At 40.4% G+C, this 21381-nt stretch overlaps 1 protein-coding gene and 1 pseudogene across 15 annotated transcripts; one reads left to right on the top strand and one right to left on the bottom strand.

Moving 5' to 3' along the window:
• Window positions 1–569: 569 nt before the first annotated feature.
• Window positions 570–20551, top strand: SAR1A (secretion associated Ras related GTPase 1A). 15 transcript variants are annotated; one of them, XM_063781861.1, is made up of 10 exons: window positions 602–708; window positions 3586–3689; window positions 4722–4839; window positions 8110–8179; window positions 8918–8991; window positions 9111–9230; window positions 9780–9845; window positions 12896–12999; window positions 16781–16912; window positions 18158–20551. In XM_063781861.1, exons 5-10 carry the CDS (start codon window positions 8934–8936, stop codon window positions 18272–18274), a joined length of 597 nt encoding a protein of 198 aa, XP_063637931.1. In that variant the 5' UTR covers window positions 602–708; window positions 3586–3689; window positions 4722–4839; window positions 8110–8179; window positions 8918–8933; the 3' UTR covers window positions 18275–20551. The 15 variants fall into 15 exon arrangements, with proteins under 15 accessions (XP_003312647.1, XP_003312649.1, XP_063637937.1 ...); XM_063781862.1 differs by having other exon boundaries at window positions 607–708; window positions 4722–4885; XM_063781863.1 differs by lacking the exon at window positions 8110–8179 and having other exon boundaries at window positions 589–708.
• On the bottom strand, window positions 6709–7150 carry LOC100609075 (calmodulin-1-like; annotated as a pseudogene).
• Window positions 20552–21381: the final 830 nt, after the last annotated feature.

Below are 21381 nucleotides of genomic sequence, written 5' to 3'. Positions count from 1 at the left end.
CTTGTCTCTGTAAAAATACAAAAAAATTAGCCAGGTGTGGTGACATGCGCCTGTAGTCCCAGCTACTCGGGAGGCCGAGGTATGAGAATTGCTTGAATCCGGGAGGTGGAGGTTGCAGTGAGCCGAGATCGCGCCACTGCACTCCAGCCTGGGCGACAAAGTGAGACTCCGCCTCAAAAAAAAAAAAAAAAAAAAAAAAAGCAAGGAAGAAAAAAAGCAAAAGCTTGGAGGGATCCACCTCAAGTGGAGGGCCCCAAGGTCAACTCATCTTTCCCAGGACCTATGTCACCGTCGGTACCCACTTCTGACTTTCCTGCTGCGTCTGGAATGGGAAGCCGCGATCCCGAGTGCACCAGGCCGCTCAGGGACTCCAGGACCCAGCCCCGGACCCAGGGTTCCGGCGCTGCCACGTCTCGCGCGGTCAGCTAGCCAGACGGGAGCAGGCGGGGCCGAGGCGGGGCCAGACCCCGAGCGCGCTTTGTCACGCCTTATGCCCGCCCCTCCGCGGTCCGAGTCGCTGGTGGGACGGCACCGGGGCAGAGAGGCGTAACGCTGTGAGGGGGCGGGGCCCATTACGCGCCCGGAAGTCCCGGGGAGGGGTGTGACGTACATCCGGCGAGTAGCTGGCGGTCCCGGGTGCTGCTGGTTAGTGTGCTCTGAGGGAGGGTCCGAGCCAGCCGCTGTTTTGCCGGAGGAGCCCCTCAGGCCGTGAGTCTGAGGGTCGCGTCGGGGAGGGGAGATGGGGCTCGAGGGGCTGGGACGGAAGGCGGGGAGGTCGGAGCGGAGGCTGGCCCTGGCGGGGTTGGGGGGGGAAGTGACACGCAGGCGGTTCTGTGGGGCCGCGGGGCTGATTCTGGGCGGGGACGGGACAACTTGGCCAGATCTGCTCCGTCCCCTGCTGTCCTCTTTGCCTGGGGTCCACCTGCATTCCGCTCGGGGGTCTCGCAGCTGCTGGGCCGGATAACAGTTTCTTGTCTGTACCGTGCGCTCCGGTTTACGAAATGGCTCCATGTCCTCTGTCTCGGAAGAGCCTCACAGCCCTCGGTGAGGCGGGTGGGAGCCCTTTCTGATTATCCTTGTTTTGTAGACTCGGAGACTGAGGCTGGCCAAGGCTCCGCAGTTAGCGAGTGTGAGCGCTCGAACCTGGTCTACAGGCCCCTAGTCCAGGGCTTACCCCCAAGTCAGCGCTCGGTTGTCTTCCGATGGCCCGGGTCGAATCCTGTATTTTCTCCTTCCCCCTTCCCCTTTTCCCCTGTCTGGTCTCTGCATGGAAAAATTTCCTTATGTGCATTTGACATGGATTAGCGTTTTCTTCACGATTCTAGCCAGTGGGTCAGGAGCATCTTTATCTTGTTGATTCCATCGGCTTCGGTTGCGACAGGGGGCTTAGGGAGATTTGCCATGGGGCTGACCTTTGACATTTACCCCGCAGCTAAGCAGAGTTAGCTAAAAGCCAGCCGCCTACTACCCCAAATCTGCCTGGAATGGCGTCTTAAAGTTGTCCTGATTATGTATAACAAGTAATGCATAAATTTTTAAATTGGCTAATGGTCAGATTGGTGCCCTCCTTTTCTATTAACATTTGTTTGAATCATTTAGCCCTGGAATTCGCAAGTTTTCATTTTAGGTACATTAATAGTGTTTTGTTGATAGTTTAGAGACCTACCTTAAATTTTAGATTACTCTTCTCGTAAGGTGGTACAATGGACCAAGAATAGAAAATAAATAGAATGCTAGTTATTAAAATACCATTCAAAAGATGTGATGAGTTGTAAGGAAGAGAACTTCGGAAGATCATCCTCTGTGTAGTTGGTGGGTTAAAGAAGTTTTAGGTTTTTTTTTTTTTCCAGTAATTTTGTGGTTTGGGTTTGAATTTTATGTACTGTTAACAGGAAGAGCTTAGGCTTTGGTGTTAGAGATGAGGGTTTAAGCCCTGGCACTATTACTTTTTCAACTGAGCCGTCTTAAACGACTCGGCAAAACTAGGAGTATCCTCATCTTTATCTTGTTAAATGAGGCCAGTGATCCTTGCCTGGTAGGGTTGGTGTGGGGATGAAATGAGATGTACAAGTACTGTGCAGATGGTAAAACTACTGATGAGTTGGTACAAATCCTAAGATCTTAAGGAGAGAGGAGCCACCAAGGCCATTTTCAGCTGCTGAGGAGGCTGAGGTGGGAGGATCTCTTGAGCCTGGGAGGTTGAGGCTGCAGTGAGCCATGATGGCAACACTGCACTTCAGCCTTGGAGACAGAGTCTTGGTCTGTCTTAAGAAAAGGGGGGTGGGGGCATTTTCTTAACTTTGGGTAGCAGTGCAACCCGACTCTTTGGATCTAGTAAGGGTTTTTATTATTTTTAGCTCACCTGAAGAGTTTCTTCATTCAGCCTCCACTCTGATCACTCCTTTACAACCCAACACTTCTATATACATTTGTACTACACTGGTTTTCAGTCAATACTTTACAGACTTGTAAAAAATGTTTACATCACTTTAGAAATTTTTCTTTCTTTCTTTTTTTTGAGATGGAGTTTTTGCTCTTGTTGTCCAGACTGGAGTGCAATGTCATGACCTCGGCTCACTGCAACCTCTGCCTCCTGGGTTCAAGTGATTCTCCTGCCTCAACCTCCCGAGTAGCTGGGATAACAGGCGTCCACCATGCCTAGCTAATTTTTGTATTTTAAGTAGAGATGGGGTTTCACCATGTTGGCCAGGCTGATCTCGAACTCCTGACCTCAGGTCATCCACTTGCCTCGGCCTCCCAAAGTGCTGGGATTACAGGCATGAGCCAAGTATTTTCAACTAGATGAATTCTGCAAAGGTGAAAAGGAGAAAATGCCACACTTTAAATAGTTTTTCATGGCAATTGAACTACTTTAATTTTCCATTTTATTTTCCTTTGACACTCCTGCTTTTAAGCCGTCTCCTCCCTTGGAGCATACAAATCAGCAGCAGCCGGGATTTAGCTACTTGGATGCTTTAATTCTTCCCTCCAAAATGATCTGAGTGGGAATGACCTTAATGAGGGGTGTGCTCTAAAGGTGAGCTGTGCTTCTCCAAGCAGTAGATTGAGAAAAGTATAGGAGGATGTTTGGTTTGAGGGAGTTGCAGAGGAAGGGCACATTGTTCTTTTACTTATTTACAGTAAATGGGAATTTCAGCACAGGAGCTTTATTAAGTATATTTAAGTTGTTGGACTCCTTAAAGTGCGGACTCAATTTCCAGAGAAAACTATTAGTTAATGTGATAAATGCGGTCTTTCTGCTGAAATATATTTGTTATTGAAAAGGCAAAAAAGAAATCACCTCATTTAGTATTTTTTCGTAAGAGCCTAGTATGTATCCACCCAAACTGCCAAACTTTATTTGGCTGTCTTTGGTAAGGGCCATGAAAAATAAATATTAATTAGGCCCTAAAATTTACAGATTAGGCCATGGGCCTGATAAAAACCCAGTAATTGGATGAAAAACATACCAGCTCTACTTTTCAATTTACTCTTTTTTTTTTTTTTTGAGATGGAGTCCTGCTCTGTCACCCAGGCTGAAGTGCAGTGGAGCCATCTCCGCTCACTGCAACCTCTGCCTTCTAGGTTCAAGCGATTCTCCTGCCTCAGCCTTCTGCATAGCTGGGATTACAAGCAAGCGCTGCCGCACCCAGCTGTTCATTTTATTCTTCATCTGGCATTCTTTGAATGTAAGGGGATTTTTTTGTGGGTTATGCTTTTACTGGTTACTGTTCATGAAAATTTTGAATGCAGTTGGTCATATCTAGTATAAAGCCCTGTGTTCAGATGCTCCTGCTGATGGAGAGGAGTAAAAGTGTGGACCTTCCATTTTTCTGCACCGTATCTGAGATACTAAAGCAAAAATTCAGCATGGCCAGACAATGCTGAGAAACCTTAAAACCCACCAGTGTGTCTAGATCCTACCCTCTTAATTTCATTCAGAGGTCATTTTGCTTATTACCAATATATGTAAACCTTTTAGTAGCTTTTGATAGCTATGAGAAACAATAGAAAAAGTAGTGTTAATATCAGTACCAGTTAAGTTATTTACTGGCTTGGGAACTTACTGCTATATCCTGAAAAGTATTCTTTTTTTTGTTTTTTTGTTTCTTGAGACAGGGTCTTGCTCTGCCACCCAGGCTGGGGTGCAGTGACACAATCATAGCTCACGGCAGCCTCAAATTCCTGGGCTCAAGCAATCCTCTTGCCTCAGCCTCCCAAGTAGCTGGAACTACAAGCACGTGCCACCATGCCTGGCTAATTTTAATTTTTTTTTTTTTTTTTTTTTGTAGAGATGCAGGTCTCTCTATGTTACCCAGGCTGGTCTTGAACTCCTGAGGTCAGGGAGGAATCCCCCACCTCAGCCTTGCAAAATGCTGGGATTACAGGTGTGAGCCACGGGGGCCCGGCCTGAATAAGTATTCTTATTTTAAGAAAATCTATTTGTAAAATGAGTTTGGGTGTGATTATTCATGTATGAAAAGATTCTCTTCTTATCCCTTAATGGTTCTCTAAAATAGTGATGTCATTTCTTTTTATAAATTGAGACCCGTGTCTGCAAAAATGATTAAATATTGAGATAGCATTGGTAAATGGAGCAGGGCAAGTGGTGCTGGCCAGTAGAATTTTGGGTGACTTTTGTTTTTTAGAGTTGTTTACAGGATAGATTAATATGTTTTTCATTCAAATCAATGTGCTTTTCATTCTTATTTTCTATTTAGTGCATCTAAGTGGCATTCTGATTCACATTATTGATGAGACTGATTTCCTAGAGTTGTTCTTCACTGGATGACAGCAGTCGTATGTCTAGGGAATGTGAATGAACCGCTGCCTGGAGGAGTAAGTCACACAGTAAAAGAAAGTGTAGGCATACCTCGGATATACTGTGAGTTTAGTTCCAGACTACTGAAATAAAACAAGTACAGTAAAGCAAGTAACACGAATATTTTGGTTTCCTAGTGCACATAAAAGTTACGTTTACACTATACTGTAGTCTGTTAAGTGTACAGTAGCATTATGTCTTAGAAAATACGTACCTTATTTAAAAAATACTTTATGGCTAAAAAATGCTAACAAGCATCGGAGCCTTCTGCGAGTCATAACCTCTTTGCTGGTTGGGGATCTTACCTCCATGTTACTCCACGTTGATAGCTGTTGACTGATCAGGTTGATGATTGCTAAAGGTTGGGATGGCTGTGGCAGTTTCTTAAAATAAGACAACAAGGAAGTTTGTTGCATCAGTTAATGCTTGTTTTCAAGAAAGATTTCTCTGTAGCATGCAATGCTGTTTGATAGCATTTTACCCAAAGCAGAATTTATTTCAAAATTGGAACCAGTCCTCTTAAACCCTGCTGCTGCTCAAGTAAGTTTATGTAAACTCAAGTAAGTTTTTGTAATTTTCTAAATCGTTGGTGTCATTTCAACAGTATTCATAGCATCTTCACCAGGACTAGATTCCATCTCAAAAAAAACACTTTTTTTGCTTATCCATAAGAAGCATCTCTTTATCCATTAGTTTGATCATGAAATTACAGCAGTTGTCACATCTTCAGGCTCTACTTCTAATTCTAGTTCTCTTGCTGTTTCTACCACATCTAAGGTTACTTCTTCCTCCAAAGTCTCGAACCCCTCAAAGTTTTCCACGAGGGTTGGAATCACTGTCTTCCTAACTCCTGTTAATATTGATATTTTGACCTCTTCCCGTGAATCATAACTGTTCTTATTGGTACCTAGAATGGTGACTCCTTTCCAGGAGGTTTTCAGTTTACTTTGCCCAGATCCAGCAGAGAAATCAGTCTATGGCATTGATGGCTTTGTGAAATATATTTCTTAAATGAAAGACTGGCAAATCGAAAATACTCCTTGATCCATGGGAAGCAGAATGGATGTTGTTAGTAGACATTAAAACAACATTAACTTCTTTCTGCACCTCCATCAAAGCCCATGGGTGACCAGGTGCGTTGTCAATGAGCAGTAATATCTTCAAATCTTTTTTTCTGAGCAATAGGTCTTCACAGTGGGCTTAAAATACTTAGTAAACCATGCTGTAAACAGATGTGTGGTAGGCAGAGTAGATTTAGTATAATTCTTTTTTTAATTGTAATTTTTTAAATTGGAAAACAAATACACAACTTGGAATGGATTTGAGGCAAATTGTGCCATAAGCACATTTTCTTTAAGTGGCTAAACAAAGTTTAAAAAGCAAGTAACAGTAAAAGAAAATGTTTCTGGTACAGGACCAGCAGTACAGAAAAAACTGTGTGAGGTACCTGGGAGTACCTGGATAATACACCCATTCTGCAGTAGTGCAACTTTTAAGTACATATTGTTGGCTGTCCGTAGTCCACACAGAGTTACAACTCCATACTTCAACACCATGCTGACAGTTCCTAAAGAAAACTACTTTAAAAAAAGGCATAACCCAGATGTTCCCTTATTTGACCAACTCCACCTAAGTTTAGATGTGCAGAAGGGCTTAGATATATCCGGAGTAAGCCACAGGCAACATATTACTTCATCAGTTTTCTAAAATAAGGTTTCAGGGCAATGACAGTAAGGGAAGAACACATGGAGGAATGAAGTCCTGATTACCATACATGCATATTTTTTTTTGACAGTAGGGAGAAGCCTTTTACAGATAAGTTACAAACAAAAGGCAAATAAACAGTTTTGTGCAAGAAATTTAACACATTCTGTACAAGGTCTTCATTATGCTGTCATCATTTGTACAAACTCATAGTTTACTTGACCATCACCATCAGGATCTGCTTCCCTGATCATTTAATCAACTTCTTCATCTGTTAACTTCACTCCAATGTTTGTCATCACATGATGAAGTTCTACACCACTAATATAGCCATTGCCATCCTTATCAAACACACAGAATGTTTCTCTAATTTCTTCTTCACTGTCTGTGTCTTTCATTTTTCTTGCCATCATTGTCAGAAATTCAGGGAAGTCAATTGTGCCATTACCATCAGCATCTACTTCATTAATCATGTCCTGTAACTCTGCTTCTGTGGGATTCTGCCTGAGACCTCATTACAGTTCCTAGTTTCTTTGTTGTTATAGTTTCATCACCATCTTTGTCAAATAGTGAAAAAACTTCTTTGAATTCTGCAATCTGCTCCTCAGTCAGTTGGTCAGCCATGCTGCAAGTGCTACTGGTTTCCGAGACGCAACCACACAACCACTCTGCTCGCTCACTTGCTCCACTTGGACTGATTTAGTGTCATTCTTAAGGGCCCTAGGATTTTCAAAATGGTAAATGAGTATGGGTCCTAGGATTTTCAGAATGGTAAATGAGTATGGGTCCTAGGATTTTCAGAATGGTAAATGAGTATGGGTCCTAGGATTTTCAGAATGGTAAATGAATATTGGCTTCAACATAAAGTCACCTTGCATTAGCCCATAACAAGAGAGTCAGCTTGCCCCTTGAAGCTTTGAAGCCAAGCAATGACATCTCCCCTCTAGCTATGAAAGTCCTAGATGGCTTTTCAAATAGAAGGCTGTTTTGCCTACATTGAAAATGTGTTGTTTAGTGTAGCCACCCACCTTCATCAGTTATCTTGCTGCAGCTTCTACATCAGCACTTGCTTTTTTACCTCGTGTTTTTATTTTATTATTATTTTTTATCAGCAATAAGGCTGTTTCATTTTCTTGACGTTCATGGGTTTGCTGGAGTAGCACTTTTAATTTTCTTCAAGAACTTTTCCTTTGCATTTACAATTTGGGTAACTGTTGAGTGCAAGAGGCCTAGCTTCTGGCTTATCTCAGGTTTTGATGTGTCTTCCTCACTAAGCTTAATCATTTCTAACTTTTGCTTTCAAGGGAGAGACCTGTTACTTTCACTTGGAGAATAGGGAGGCTTGGGGTGGGGGCAGGACTGTGGAGGAAGTCAAGTTTGCTGTCTTCTATGGTTGTGGTTTGTGGCACAACAAAACAATTATACTAGTAATACCAAAGATCACTGATCATAGATCATGATGACAGATATAAGAATAATGAAAAAGTTTGAAATATTGTGTGAGAATTACCAAAATGTAACATAGAGACATGAAGGGAGCACATGCTGTTAGAAGATGGTACTGATACACTTACTCAACTCAGGGCTGCTTCCAACCTTCAATTTGTAAAAAAACCAGAAAACCTCAGGATCCACAAAGTATCATCAAATGAGGTATGCCTTTATATTTTTAACTCCTAGTTCTCTGAGTATCATAGATCAAAAACTATTAGGAAACAAGTTATTTTTGCACATATAAGGATTCTAGACTCTCCTCCAGATTGCAAAATTGTGTCAAGAAAGAATATTAGTTTCTCTTTACTTTGCTTCCTCCCCTCCCCTCCTCCCCTCCCCCTCCTCCCCTCCCCCTCCTCCCCTCCCCCTCCTCCCCTGCTCCGCCTCCCCTCCCCTCTCTTTTCTTTTCTTTTCCTTTCCTTTCCCTTTCCCTTTCCTTTTCCCTTTCCCTTTCCCTTCCCTTTCCTTTCTCCTGTCCTGTCCTGTCTTTTTTATCAGAGTCTCCCTCTGTTGCCCAAGTGAGTGCAGTGGCACTGTCATGCCTCACTGCAGCCTCAAACCCCTGGGTTCAAGTAATTCTTCTGTCTCACCCTCCTGAGTAGCTGGGACTTTTGGTGTGTGTCATTATGTCCAGCTATTTTTTTAGTTATTTGTAGAGATTGAGTCCAGCTTTCTTGCCCAGGCCAGTTGTGAACTCCTGGGCTCAAGTGATCCGCCTGCCTTGGCTTTCCCAAATGCTGGGATTCCAGGTGTGAGCCACCATGCCTGGCCTGCTTTCTTATTCCCGAAAACATGGGACTATAAATGTGCATCATGGCTAGGGAACAAGAGTTAACCTCTCCACAATTGTACTGTCATTCAGAAAGCTAATGTTTGCTACTTTCATATTTTATACAGGTAGTAAGCATTAATAATGTCTTTCATCTTTGAGTGGATCTACAATGGCTTCAGCAGTGTGCTCCAGTTCCTAGGTAAAGCCATTTCCTTGAAATACAGGTTTCAAAGTTTGTGCATTTCCTTCAGTAATTTAACTACAAATAGGCTTTGGTCTGTAGAGAGCAAATGTGTTAACAATTTTTTTCTCTTTTAGGACTGTACAAGAAATCTGGAAAACTTGTATTCTTAGGTTTGGATAATGCAGGCAAAACCACTCTTCTTCACATGCTCAAAGATGACAGATTGGGCCAACATGTTCCAACACTACATCCGAGTAGGTTTGAAAATATCAGGTGACCTTTTGATCTTTAAAGGTCAGTGTTAGGCGTGGAGGATGAATCCCTAGTTGGTGGAGTTCTTTTATTAACTGAAGTCCCAAAAGCCAACTCATACGAGAAAGTTCTCTGTAAGACACACTCAGGTTATGTACTTTCAGATCTAAACCTCTGGAACTTTGTCATTATCTGTTGTCACTGGTCCTGTAAAGGGACACCTCTCCTATACCTACTTCTAAGAAGCGGAAAATAGCTTGGAAGAAAAGAAACCTTTGGCTTTTAGAATAGTTTAAGAACATTTCACCCTTGTATTCCTTTTCTTTGTTGGGAGTGGGGCGTTGCCTGGGCTGGTCTCAAAAATCCTGGGCTCAGATTATCCTCCTGCCCTCAGCCTCCTGAGTAGCTGGAACTACAGGCGGGTACCACCACACTCAACTTCTTGTATCTTTTTCTTTACAAGGTGAAAGCATTGATACTGGCTTATAGTACTAGTAGTTGGGGGTTGTTGAATTGACAAGTTTTTTTCTTCTTTTTAAACATTTTTTCAGCATCAGAAGAGCTAACAATTGCTGGAATGACCTTTACAACTTTTGATCTTGGTGGGCACGAGCAAGGTAAGCGATGACTCAGTGGAAAGCATGTTTATTGACTTATTTTTTTTGTGCCCCCTAGCTCCTTTTAAAAGCAGTGTGTCATTTTTACCTTTTAAATTACTTACATTTTAGAATTAGGATCTTATTACTTTAGTGAAGTTGTTTTATTCATTTATTTTTTTAAGTAATTTCAAACTTGTCAAAAGTTGCATTAAATAATACACAGAAGTCCCCTTCAATATTACCCTATTGAGTTGGGATAAAGTTAGCCATAATGTATAACTATTCATGAACTTTTAAGTATTTGCCTGATATAGCCAAACTCAACTCAAATCTTGACTGAAAATTTTTACAAAGCAGGACAGCATCTTGCCATTTTAATCTTTACTACATTTTTACTTATTAATGTAATTTACCTTGTAACTGGAAAATATGTTAAAAGATATATGTATTGCTTCAACAAGAGTAATTATTTCATCATTTTAACTAGGCTTGCCCTAAGCCAGTATATTTTCTTCTATATCTTTTGCCCAAATTTGTTAGTCTCCTCCTCCCTACATAATACATATTAATGCTTATTTTTTATGAACTGTTTGTGAGCATATCATGCCCCTTTACTCTTTAATACTTTAGTGCCATTTTCTAAGAACAAAGATATTTCCTTGTATATAATCATAATAGTTATCAAATCCAGGAAGTTTTATTTTTATCCACTCTGTATTTCCTTTTTTTTTTTGGTCAGTTGTTCTGATAATCTCTTTTATACCATTTTTTTCATCTTGACCAGGTATATGGTATCATATATCTAGTTATGAAGTCATTTTTGCATCCTTTATTCAATGGAGTGAAAGTATGTAGGAAATTAAATATTTATAAGTAATTTCAGACTTGTCAAAAGTTGCAAAAGTAATATGGTGACTATGTGTGATTATCTGATACAAGTTGATATTTTGTATATTCTATCCATTTCAGACAGTTGGTGGAACATTTCCTTCTACCTTTTTGCTTTCCTCAGAAGTGCTTTTTGCCTACTCAGGCTATGTCTTTGGTTTCCAGATTACTATCAGGTGTTTAGAGACATACACAGTGTCATCTTTGTCTGATGGGCACTCAGTTCACATTTGACAAGACCGTAGGTATAGGAGTAAAACATTTAAGATGTGAGAATAAATATTCTGGGAAAGTAGGGAAAAGGAACTATTGAGATTCTGTCAGATTTACTTACTTGTTATTACACTGAGTGGAGAAGTCTTGTTTTGAAACATTAGGTTGAGCTAATACCGTTTTTTTCTTTTTTTTGAGATGGGGTCTTGCTCTGTTGCCCAGGCTGGAGTGCAGTGGCACAATTTTGGCATACTGCAACCTCTACTTCCTGGGCTCAAGCAATCCTCCCACCTGTTTTTTGTAGAGACTGGGTTTCCGCCATGTTGCCCAGGCTGGTCTTCAACTCCTGAGCTCAGGTGATCCACCTGCCTCAGCCTCCCAAAGTGCTGGGATTATGGGCGTGAGCCACTGTGCCCAGCCTAATACAGTTTTAAAAAAATGTATAGTAAAATATAACATTGGTCATTTCTAGTTGTTAAGCCTAATAATTTTATAGTCAGTGATTTCATTAACATATAATTACATTTTAATTAATATATTTAATATTTATGCCCTGAAAAATCATGTATATTATGATCATAATCACATAAAATACTAGTAAAGAAAAGAGACTGGAAGAAAATATCAAAATATTGACAAGGGGTGCGTTTTGATAGAGGGATTAGAAATGATTTTGTTTCCTTTTTTTCTGTAAGGAGCTTGTATTTTTTTCATTTGGGTAAGAATGGGTATATGGTGTCCTTTCTGCTGCTTCCACAAAAGGATTTGTAACTGCTTACAAATTTAAATTCAGAGCAAGATAAGACTGAACCTAGACCATCTGGAGAATGTAGAAGGACCAGACGCCAGATGGTTTTATATACCTGAACTGGGAATTGTAGATTGTTTGGTGTGATAAATTTAGGTTTCAGGTTTTGTTAAAAGTAAGAAGGGAAATGTATTGATGTAATTAGTTTTGTTTATTTGACTGAGTATAATCTACTTAACAAAAACACTTTTACATAATAACCTAGCCACCATTTTATAAAAGTTACTAAAATACTGTACATCTGGAGGTTTCCTTTTTTTTTTTTTTTTGTATAACTTAAAAATTTTAACTTATAAAAGGAGAGCAAGTTCGATGTAACAAAATCAGTATAGAACTACGGAAAGTAAAATGGAAAGTTCCTTCAACCTCTTTTTCCTAGCTCCACTCTTTAAAGGTAACCATTATTAACTGATGTAGAGATGGTTCGTTATTCATTCTATTGCAAGGGCTAGAAATTAATGGCTTAGAAATGATAGTACAATTAAATCACTGCTTCCCAGCCTTTATCGTTTCATGTCACAAGCAAAAAACCAAGTAATATTTATAAGGCATGCTGGGTTAAATATGGTAGGTTGAGATAACTGGCCTGGGGCCTTGAACCACTTGTCAGGCCTAGTCTCCCTAAGGGCTGAGCAGAGGAATGTGTCAAGACGCCTACACACAAGTTGGCTAGAAACTAACTGGGACTAAAGTTACATGGACAAGTAATTTGTATCCTGATGTTTTAACTCAGAGGTTGCAAACTAGACTTGGCCCCAGGGGCAAGGCAAGTCATTTAAGTGAGTAAAATTGGCTGACTGTAAAACAGCAGGGAAATTTTGTCAAGCAAAAGTGTTCAGACATCATCTGAAGGGGCAGCCACTGCTTAGTTCCTGCTGATAATTGTCACGTGGATAAGTAGGCATGGGATTGCCAGATGTTGCAGTTTTTCAAAAAAAGCAGAAACTCTGATTTTCAAATTTACAAAAATCAGGTTCAGCTCATGGACCATCAGTTTGCATCCTCTGTTCTGAATTAATACTGGCCAGAACTTGGAGAAATCCATAGAGTCTAATCTTACTGAAACCCGACCAAGATTTGTCCATTTTATAGACCGTTAGGTTATTCATTTTCACAATGTATATTTTTTACTCATGCAACTACAAACTTTGTTTTTTAGCACGTCGGGTTTGGAAAAATTATCTCCCAGCAATTAATGGGATTGTCTTTCTGGTGGACTGTGCAGATCATTCTCGCCTCGTGGAATCCAAAGTTGAGCTTAATGTATGTTTTGTCCTTTAATGTGTATTTTAATGTATATTTTGTCCTTTTTTGGCCTCTATTTTTTTTTAAGGAATATAGCTCAGTAGTGCCAATAATTAGTCATTCCGGTTAACATTTGGCAAAAAGACCTAGTTGCAGGAGGAAAATGTTTTAAATCTAAGACATTGCTTTTCAATGTCCTGAGGAAACTCAGCTCAAACTTGAATAAATTAACTGTTGTTTCTATCATACAGTGATTATATGGCCAAGTTTGCTCAGGATACTCCTCATTTATGCCTGTTGTCCCAGCATAATTAATAGTATTCCGTTTCACGTGTCATGAACAGTAATTCTTTTTTTTTTTTTTTTTGACGGAGTCTTGCTCTGTTGCCCAGGTTGGAGTGCAGTGGCACAATCTCGGCTTACTGCAACCTCCACCTCCTGGGTTCGAGGGATTCTTCTGCTTCAGCCTCCCGAGTAGCTGGGACTACAGGCACGTGCCACCACGCCTGGCTAGTTTTTTGTATTTTTAGTAGCGACAGAGTTTCACCATGTTAGCCAGGATGGTCTTGATCTCCTGACCTCATGATCCACCCGCCTTGGCCTCCCAAAGTGCTGGGATTACAGGCATGAGCCACCGCGCCTGGCCCATGAACAGTAATTCTTTATAAGTAGTGTTGGCATAGTGAAAGCCTAAAAGCGATATTAGAGTTCTTTACATTTTTGAATCTGCATTCTCAGCTTGTGCCTACCCACCCTCCCACTGAATGACTTGCCAGACCTTCATGGTCTGTTCTCAGTCTTCAGTTTTGGTTGCATACATCCTTTGATACTATTAAGGACTCACTTCAAGTTTTCTCCTTTGTCAACATTGCATTTTCTCTTGGCTTGATGGTTTCTATACTATTGGCTTTGTTATCCCTACTCCTTTACCCTATATCTCTTCTTTCTCTTTGATTTATAACTCCTTGCATTCTTGTTTCTGGCAACTTGAACCTGTCTTGAATTTATTTCTAAGTATGTTTCTCACATCTATAGCTCCAGCCTCATGTAGAATTGCCTGCCACGCAATCTTTACCTTGCTTTTTTTTTTTTTTTTTTAAACAGAATCTTCCTCTGTGGCCCAGGCTGGAGTCCAATGGTGCAATCACAGCTCACTGTAACCTCCAGACTTCTGGGCTCAAGCGATATTCCTGCCTCAGCCTCCCAAGTAGCTAGGACTACAGGCATACACCACCACACCCAGCTAATTTTTTTTTAAAAAGTGTTTTTGTAGAGACAGGGTCTCATTATGTTGCCCAGGCTTGTCTCAATCTCCTGGCTTCAGGTGATCCTCTGCCTCGGCCTCATGAGGTGCTGGGATTACAGGCATGAGCCACCATGCATGGTCTCCATTCTCTTTGTTTAAAGTCCTCTTTTCACTCTTGATTTTGGAGCTACCTCTCTGGCTGATACTTCTGTCTCTTTGAGAAGCACTAGTTCTTCTGGTTAGTCCTTAAATGTTGGTGTTCTCCAGAGTACTTTCTCCTAGGCTGGTCCCATCTACTCCCTTCATTTGGCACCTACATGTCAGTGACTCTCAAATGCATTTCTGTCCTCTAGACCTCTCCTGAGCTCTAATCTCATACCTAATCCTGCCTACTCTCGACAACTCCTACTACTGATTCTGTTTTCCTAGAATGGAACTATTTGTCTTTCCCACCCACCACCTACCTGGACATGCAGTCCACAAACCTGTGAATTAATATAAATCCTACCATGACCCTGATATGCACCATAATGCTAGAAGGAACTTTCTCAGACTTCATTGCCCTACTTAATATCCTTTGATAGTTCTCTATCATTTTCAGGATAAAATCTATAAATCTTTTGCATAGCACATAGGATCATTCATGATCCTCCCTCTGTTTCTTTTTACTGCCTACCTTGAACTATATTCCAAACAAACAACTTAGCCATCCTTGAATATGCACAAGTAGCTACTGCCTGGCTTTTTCACCTGTACCTCTCCTCAACCCCTCACTTTGTCGGCAAATTTTAAAATGTTCTATAAGAGACCTCAGAGTTCAGATATGACTGCTTCTGGTAAGCCTCCCTTGACCTCTGAGACTGTGTTAGACTCCCACCTTACCAATGTCTGTTGTCTTTATTGATTTTTTTTATAGTTCTCTCTCATCAGACTATGAACTAACATGATAGGGACTGTGTCTTATTTCTTTGCAAAACCCCTGCACCTAGCAAAGCATTAGACACATTAGGTACTTTGTTGTTGCTTAATGAATGAAGGACATTCTTATTCTAATTTTGTGTAACATTTCCTGGAATTCCAGATGGTCAAAGTACGTTCCCCTTTATCTCTTTAACTCTGCTTTCCCCCCTAGCTTTCCTATTGGTGACAACTAGATTCCCAGGCTTGAAATCAGTGCCAGTTTTGACTCATTTGTCTTTTTAAAATTTTTTTTTTAATCATTTAGACATTGGTCTCTTCAATTGTTTCTTCAAAATGCCTCCTGCAGTATTCATTGAATGCTCTGCCTTAAGCTAGATCATGATCTCTTACATGAACACCACAGATAGATACTATTTGTGAATTCATTATACTGAAAAATAAGATTTTATTCACTAACTTCTGGATTTGTGGTCTTTTAGGATATATTGCAGCTCACTTCTCACACTGGCCCCTAATGTGAGTCATCTCTTCTCATCCATTTACTTTGTCGCTGCATGTCTATCTAAATGCTTGAATCCAGCCATGCAGTACTGTGTGGCTTCCTGAATTATTGTCCTAATGCAAAGCCGTTGCTTGTGTTCTTACTTCTCCTTTACACCTATCCAAACCCTGCCCTTCCTTTAGAGCCCTGTTTAGGTTCCAGATCTTTTCTAAGACTTTGCTCGAGCCCAAAATTGCCATTTTATTTCCCTGAACTTGTCTTAATGTTAATATTCAGTTCCCATTCATTGTGACACTTATCCACTATGTTGTGTTCTTACTTGGCTTTGTTAACATAAATGTGGCTGGGCTTGGTGGCTCATGCCTGTAATTCCAGCATTTTGGGATGCTGAGGTTGGCAGATTACTTGAGGGGCAGGAGTTTGAGACCAGCCTGGCCAACATGGTAAAACTCCATCTCTACTAAAAAAATACAAAAATTAGCCAGGCGTGGTAGCACATGCCTGTAGTCCCAGCTACTCAGGAGGCTGAGGTGGGAGAATCGCTTGAACCTGGAAGTCACAGGTTGCAGTGAGCTGAGATTAAGAAAAAAAAAAAAAACATAATGTGAACATAGAGTGAGGATTTTTTTGAGGACAGGAATGTGCTTCCTTTTGTATCCTCAGTGCCTGAGATAGTTACCCTTCCTACTGTATTCCTCTCAATGCCTGAGAGAGTTCTTCGCACACATTGGGACTTGGTGAATACTTGGGGAGTTCCTGTAGTCATCTTTGAGGCTCTGTAGCCAGAGCATTCATTCTTGTAGGACTTTGCTGAGGGACATCCTGAGGATAGTTTGTGGCTGAGCAGATTAGCTCAAAAGTTAATATTGGGGCAGTTCTGCTGCCTTGTAAATAAATAGACTAAAGTTGCAACTGTTTCGAGGCACTTAGGAGATTTTTACTTAATGTCATGGGTGTTATGTAATGTCAAGGTGAATCTTTAATCACTCAGGTATAAAGTTGATCAGATTTTCACTTTACATTAATGCCTTAAAAGATTAGTGGAAGTCAGAATTTTATTATCTGGTGGGCTTTTGTAGATTCCTCACTTAATTCTTTTTTTTCTTTTTTTCTTTTTTTTCAATCTTTAGGCTTTAATGACTGATGAAACAATATCCAATGTGCCAATCCTTATCTTGGGTAACAAAATTGACAGAACAGATGCAATCAGTGAAGAAAAACTCCGTGAGATATTTGGGCTTTATGGACAGACCACAGGAAAGGTAAGAGAAAAATATTTGGGTTACATATAAAGGACATTAACAGTTTTTAAAACATGATGTTTCGCTATCTAGATTACCCTTTTCTTTTAAAGGCTTAACCAGGCTTAGGATTAGTTTTACTGTGGGTATTTTGTAAGCTCACTAGAGGCAGGAGTGTGTTCTTTTTAACGTTTTAAATGGGATTCATTCATCAGGTAGTTGAGGAAGAAGGAAATGGTTTCTAGAAAAGGCAGATTTACTCTTCTAAGAGTTTATGATTATCTTTCAAATTTGATTCTGAGAAATTGCTTTTGAAATAGCCCTTTTTAGCCAGAAAATAATTTTTTTTTTGGACTGGAGTTTGCAGGTTATGAAGAAAAATAATCATTTCAATCACTTTCCAAGCATTGAAATCAAAGCACTTGATTATCCTCATTGCTTCTTGCTGAGAGAGGTAGGACTGTTGGCCGCATTTTGCAGAGGAAGAAACAGAGAGTGATTTGTTCAGGTCTACACAGCAAGTCAGTGATAAAACCAGAAAAAGAACTTGAGTCTTCCAAATCAATAGTTTTTACTGTCTTCAATTGGAAGGAGGACTCTTGTAGAAAAGCAGGCTTGAGAGAGAGAAAATCTAGATCAGATAAAGTTAAGCAGGAATCTTACTGTTCTTTTTAGCTTGGGGTTTTGGCATATTTAGTTTTTAAATGTCTTCCTTTTCTGTGATAACTTTCTGACTTTTTTACATGGTTCCTTAGTCTCACCTCTTCTTGATTATCTGTTTCTTTATAGAAATACTTCCTTTCATTTAATTTCTCCTCTTTTGCATCAGTATTAAATACACATGAATTCTTCATTTCTTCAGTGCCACCTGTTATGAGTGTTTATTTCTGCATGCTTTTGTTAATGAGAATGTCCTTATTTTTAAACAGTCCCAGACCTCTTTTCTGCATCAGAGGGCATGCTGGTTCCATAAGTCCCAGTGGCTTTTTTCTTGGTTTGCTGCCATAACTTTACAGATAAATATTGGGTGTTCAAAGCAAATGCTCTTCAGAGAGAGAAAGGCTGGGAATAGAACTGTGCTGCTTATTCTATCCTGAAAACACGAAGCCTGGGGAAGTCATCTATATGGCCTTGACCACATTTCTGTAATTAATACCTACTTAGGTTTGCTTTTAAGGAATGGATAAAATGATTGTAATGATCGTCCTTTCAATCTTTTCCACCACAGAGATGCTAACAGGCCTTTCTTGGTTTTGCCTCCTTTAGGGGAATGTGACCCTGAAGGAGCTGAATGCTCGCCCCATGGAAGTGTTCATGTGCAGTGTGCTCAAGAGGCAAGGTTACGGCGAGGGTTTCCGCTGGCTCTCCCAGTATATTGACTGATGTTTGGACGGTGAAAATAAAAGAGTTTTACTTCTCTGGACTGATCCTATTCACAGCTTCCTCATGAACTTTTCTAATAGAACAAGGAAAGCTCTCCAACCATGTCTGGCGTTGAGAAGCCAAGAGTCTCTGTCAACTCTCTCATTGCCCAGTGGTGACATGTGCTCTTCTCCACACTGTTGGGAGGTAATGCTGCCCCACGTGCTGGTGCAGGTCAGTATCCTGGGACTTGGAAGCTGGCAGGATTTGCCGGGTAAAGCTGTGTGCCATCATGGGGCACCTGAAAAGAAAAACACGTCTCACCACTGTGGTTGATTCAAAAGAAAGTGATTCTATTTTTTAAAGAAAGTGTTGTTAATGTAATTGGTATCCCTCCTAACTTTTTGAGTTCACAATTTACTTGGTCCAGAGTTTTCTATTCTTTTTTTTTTTTTTTAAACTAATGAATGACATTTAGATACTTCATAAAATTATGAACAGATATGGAGGCCAGAGCTCATTTGGTTGAACTTACTTCTGCTGAGTTAGCAGGTTGGTGAGAGAAGCTCCCCTGAGCTCACCTGTCTCTCTGACTGCCTTGGAGTAGGTGGCATAACCTTGTGCACAGAGAACTAGAAAAGGGGCAGAACCCCGGCCTTGCAGTTGTGGCAGGTTTCCACTGTGGTAAGCTAGGGTCATTCCTCATCAAGGAATGTGTAGCAGATTGTTCACTGTGGAGGAGTTAATTATAGAATGGGTTATTGTTGTTATTCTTACTCATGAAGTTACAGATTTTAGCCAGTCTTTGCTTTTATACTTTTGTGAAATTTAATTTCTCTCTATAGCACCTTCCTTTTTCGTTTTCAGTTATCAAAAGTGACTTTGACCTCATAAAAGAGTTGAGAACATCTCTCATGTCACATACTGCAGGTGCATCAGTTACTTTTGCACAGATTCTACGGGGACGTTTTTCTGAATAGGAAGACAGGACAAAGTTAACAGCTTAAGGGCTCTTAATTCTGTGAGTTGAGGACTTAAAAGTATTGTAGCATTTGTTTGGATCCATGAAAAATGTATTCAGTGGGCTTTAAAATTTCCATTTGCAGAATTTGGTCTCTCAGGCTGTTTGTGAGCTCTTTTTCTTACATTTTTTCTCCTTTGACACCTATTTTATTGGTGTTTAAAGGTTAACATCTGTAGCTTTTCCAGGTTTTTTTGTTTTTTTTTTTTTGTTTTTTTTTTTGGTATGAAATTGTCTTTCTCCATTGCAGAAATAAGCTGGGGAAACACTAACCCAAAAACTTTCTGTAGAGCTGTTCCTTTGGAGGCAGCATCACTTATTGGCAGTAAAGACTCAGTATAAAAGCACCAGCATCCCTACTTGGGTGATGGGGATTAATTTTATAGCATTCCATTTTCCTAGTGCCACATGTGAAATTGGATTTTGATGATCTTAATCTATATTCTACCCTTATAATAAAAGATCAAAAGATATATCTCCTATGAACAGATTGGAGATAGGAGATGAAAAGTTGGGAGGATGTCTTTATTCTAATGTGAGGGTAGGGAAAATGTGGATAACATTACTGGGGTGAGGGAGGCATTGTTCTTTAGTTGGAGTTCTCATTCTTATTCTCCAGTACTGACTTGTGGGGAAAGCATACTTTTTCACTGCCAGGTACTGAATGCAGAGGCTCAGTGAAGTATATATGTGGGAAGTGCATGCATTTCGTTTATTAGCAAACATAGCTGGATTAAGACAAAGTTGTTGGTTTGGAAAGAGGCTAAAGCCTTAAGTGAACAAATCTAGCTAACAGTGAATGAACTAGGTAATATAACTTGCATATTTTTAATTTCCTTTGGTTAAAGGTCCCCCATACTTCTCTATTCGGAGACATGAGAAGTATGATTACTTCAGTGTTAGTTTTCTTAATTTTTTTTCCCCCTATTTGTCCCTTGTCACTTTGTTGCAAGCTAGAAATCTGTGGGTTATACATAGGGCAGCTCTTTGTGAAAGTGGTTTATTCCACTGGAGAAAGGGGATTGAAAATCAGTTAGAACCAATGTATTTCTTGCCCCACGGAACACTATTCCTATAAGATAGCTGAAAGAAGCTGCTGTGAGGAGCTCAGCTCCAAACACAGGATCAGCACCTTGTATAGGAATTCCCATGAATTATGACTTCTCATTCTGTTTTATCAGAGTGCATATATGTCCTATTTCAGGAAAAGTAAAACAGTCATTTACGAAAGAAAGTCAATCTGTATCCTAAGCATTTTAATAAAAAGTTAAAACAAATATGCTATTTCCTTTTTTTTTTTTTTCATTGGTTTGTTCTGAGCTCTGAGTTTGAACAATGCCGTTTATTTGGGGAGGCAACCAAAAGTTCCCTGCATAGAGGAAGAGACATTTAGGGTGCGTGTGAGATACTTGAATTTTGCCACCAGGAGGGGGAAAAAGGCTGGGGTACTAGAAGTAATAGATTTAGTACTACTTGAGAGATTTGGAACATGCTGTGGACCCAGGGTTGTTGGTCATCTCTGCAACAGGATGGGGATGGCAGATGTTTGAGCAAAATCTATATTAACATGCTAGCAAGGACTAGTTCTAGTTTAGCTGTGTTTCACTCATTTTACACAGAATTAGAATTGGCCAGGTGTGGTGGCTCACGCTGTAATCCTAGCACTTTGGGAGGCTGAGGTGGGTGGATTGTCTGAGCTCAGGAGTTTGAGACCAGCCTGGGGAACAGGGTGAAACCCCATCACTACTAAAATACAAAAAAATTAGCTGGGCATTGTGGTACATGGAGTAGCTCCCAGCTACTCTGGAGGCTGAGGTGGAGAATCGCTTGAACTAGGAGGTGGAGATTGAAGTGAGCCGAGATCATGCCACTGTACTCCTGCCTGGGTGACAGAGCAAGACTCTCTCTCGCTCAAAAAAAAAAAAAAAAATCAATTAAATGCTACATTTGGCAAAATGGGAAAGAAAGAATTTCCTTTACTAGGCTTGTAGGAAGCCTGCTTTTACAAAAACCCAAATGAGATCATAAAACTAAAGTACTGGGACAAACAGTGGGAAACAGTGCAATGGGTTCTTTTCAACCAAGTATTAAAGTATTGGAGATATTG

The sequence above is a fragment of the Pan troglodytes genome, chromosome 8 (assembly GCF_028858775.2).
Source record: "Pan troglodytes isolate AG18354 chromosome 8, NHGRI_mPanTro3-v2.0_pri, whole genome shotgun sequence".
NCBI classification, from domain to species: Eukaryota; Metazoa; Chordata; class Mammalia; order Primates; family Hominidae; genus Pan; species Pan troglodytes.
Note: the sequence above shows the minus strand (reverse complement) of the source record. Positions and strands in the feature narration are given on the sequence as shown.

Coding starts and splice junctions, on each gene's coding strand:
- SAR1A (XM_003312599.5), top strand. CDS start 8,934: ATGTCTTTCATCTTTGAGTGGATCTACAATGGCTTCAGCAGTGTGCTC. Junction 9,231..9,779: donor TGTTCCAACACTACATCCGA/GTAGGTTTGAAA, acceptor ACATTTTTTCAG/CATCAGAAGAGCTAACAATT. Junction 16,913..18,157: donor ATGGACAGACCACAGGAAAG/GTAAGAGAAAAA, acceptor TGCCTCCTTTAG/GGGAATGTGACCCTGAAGGA.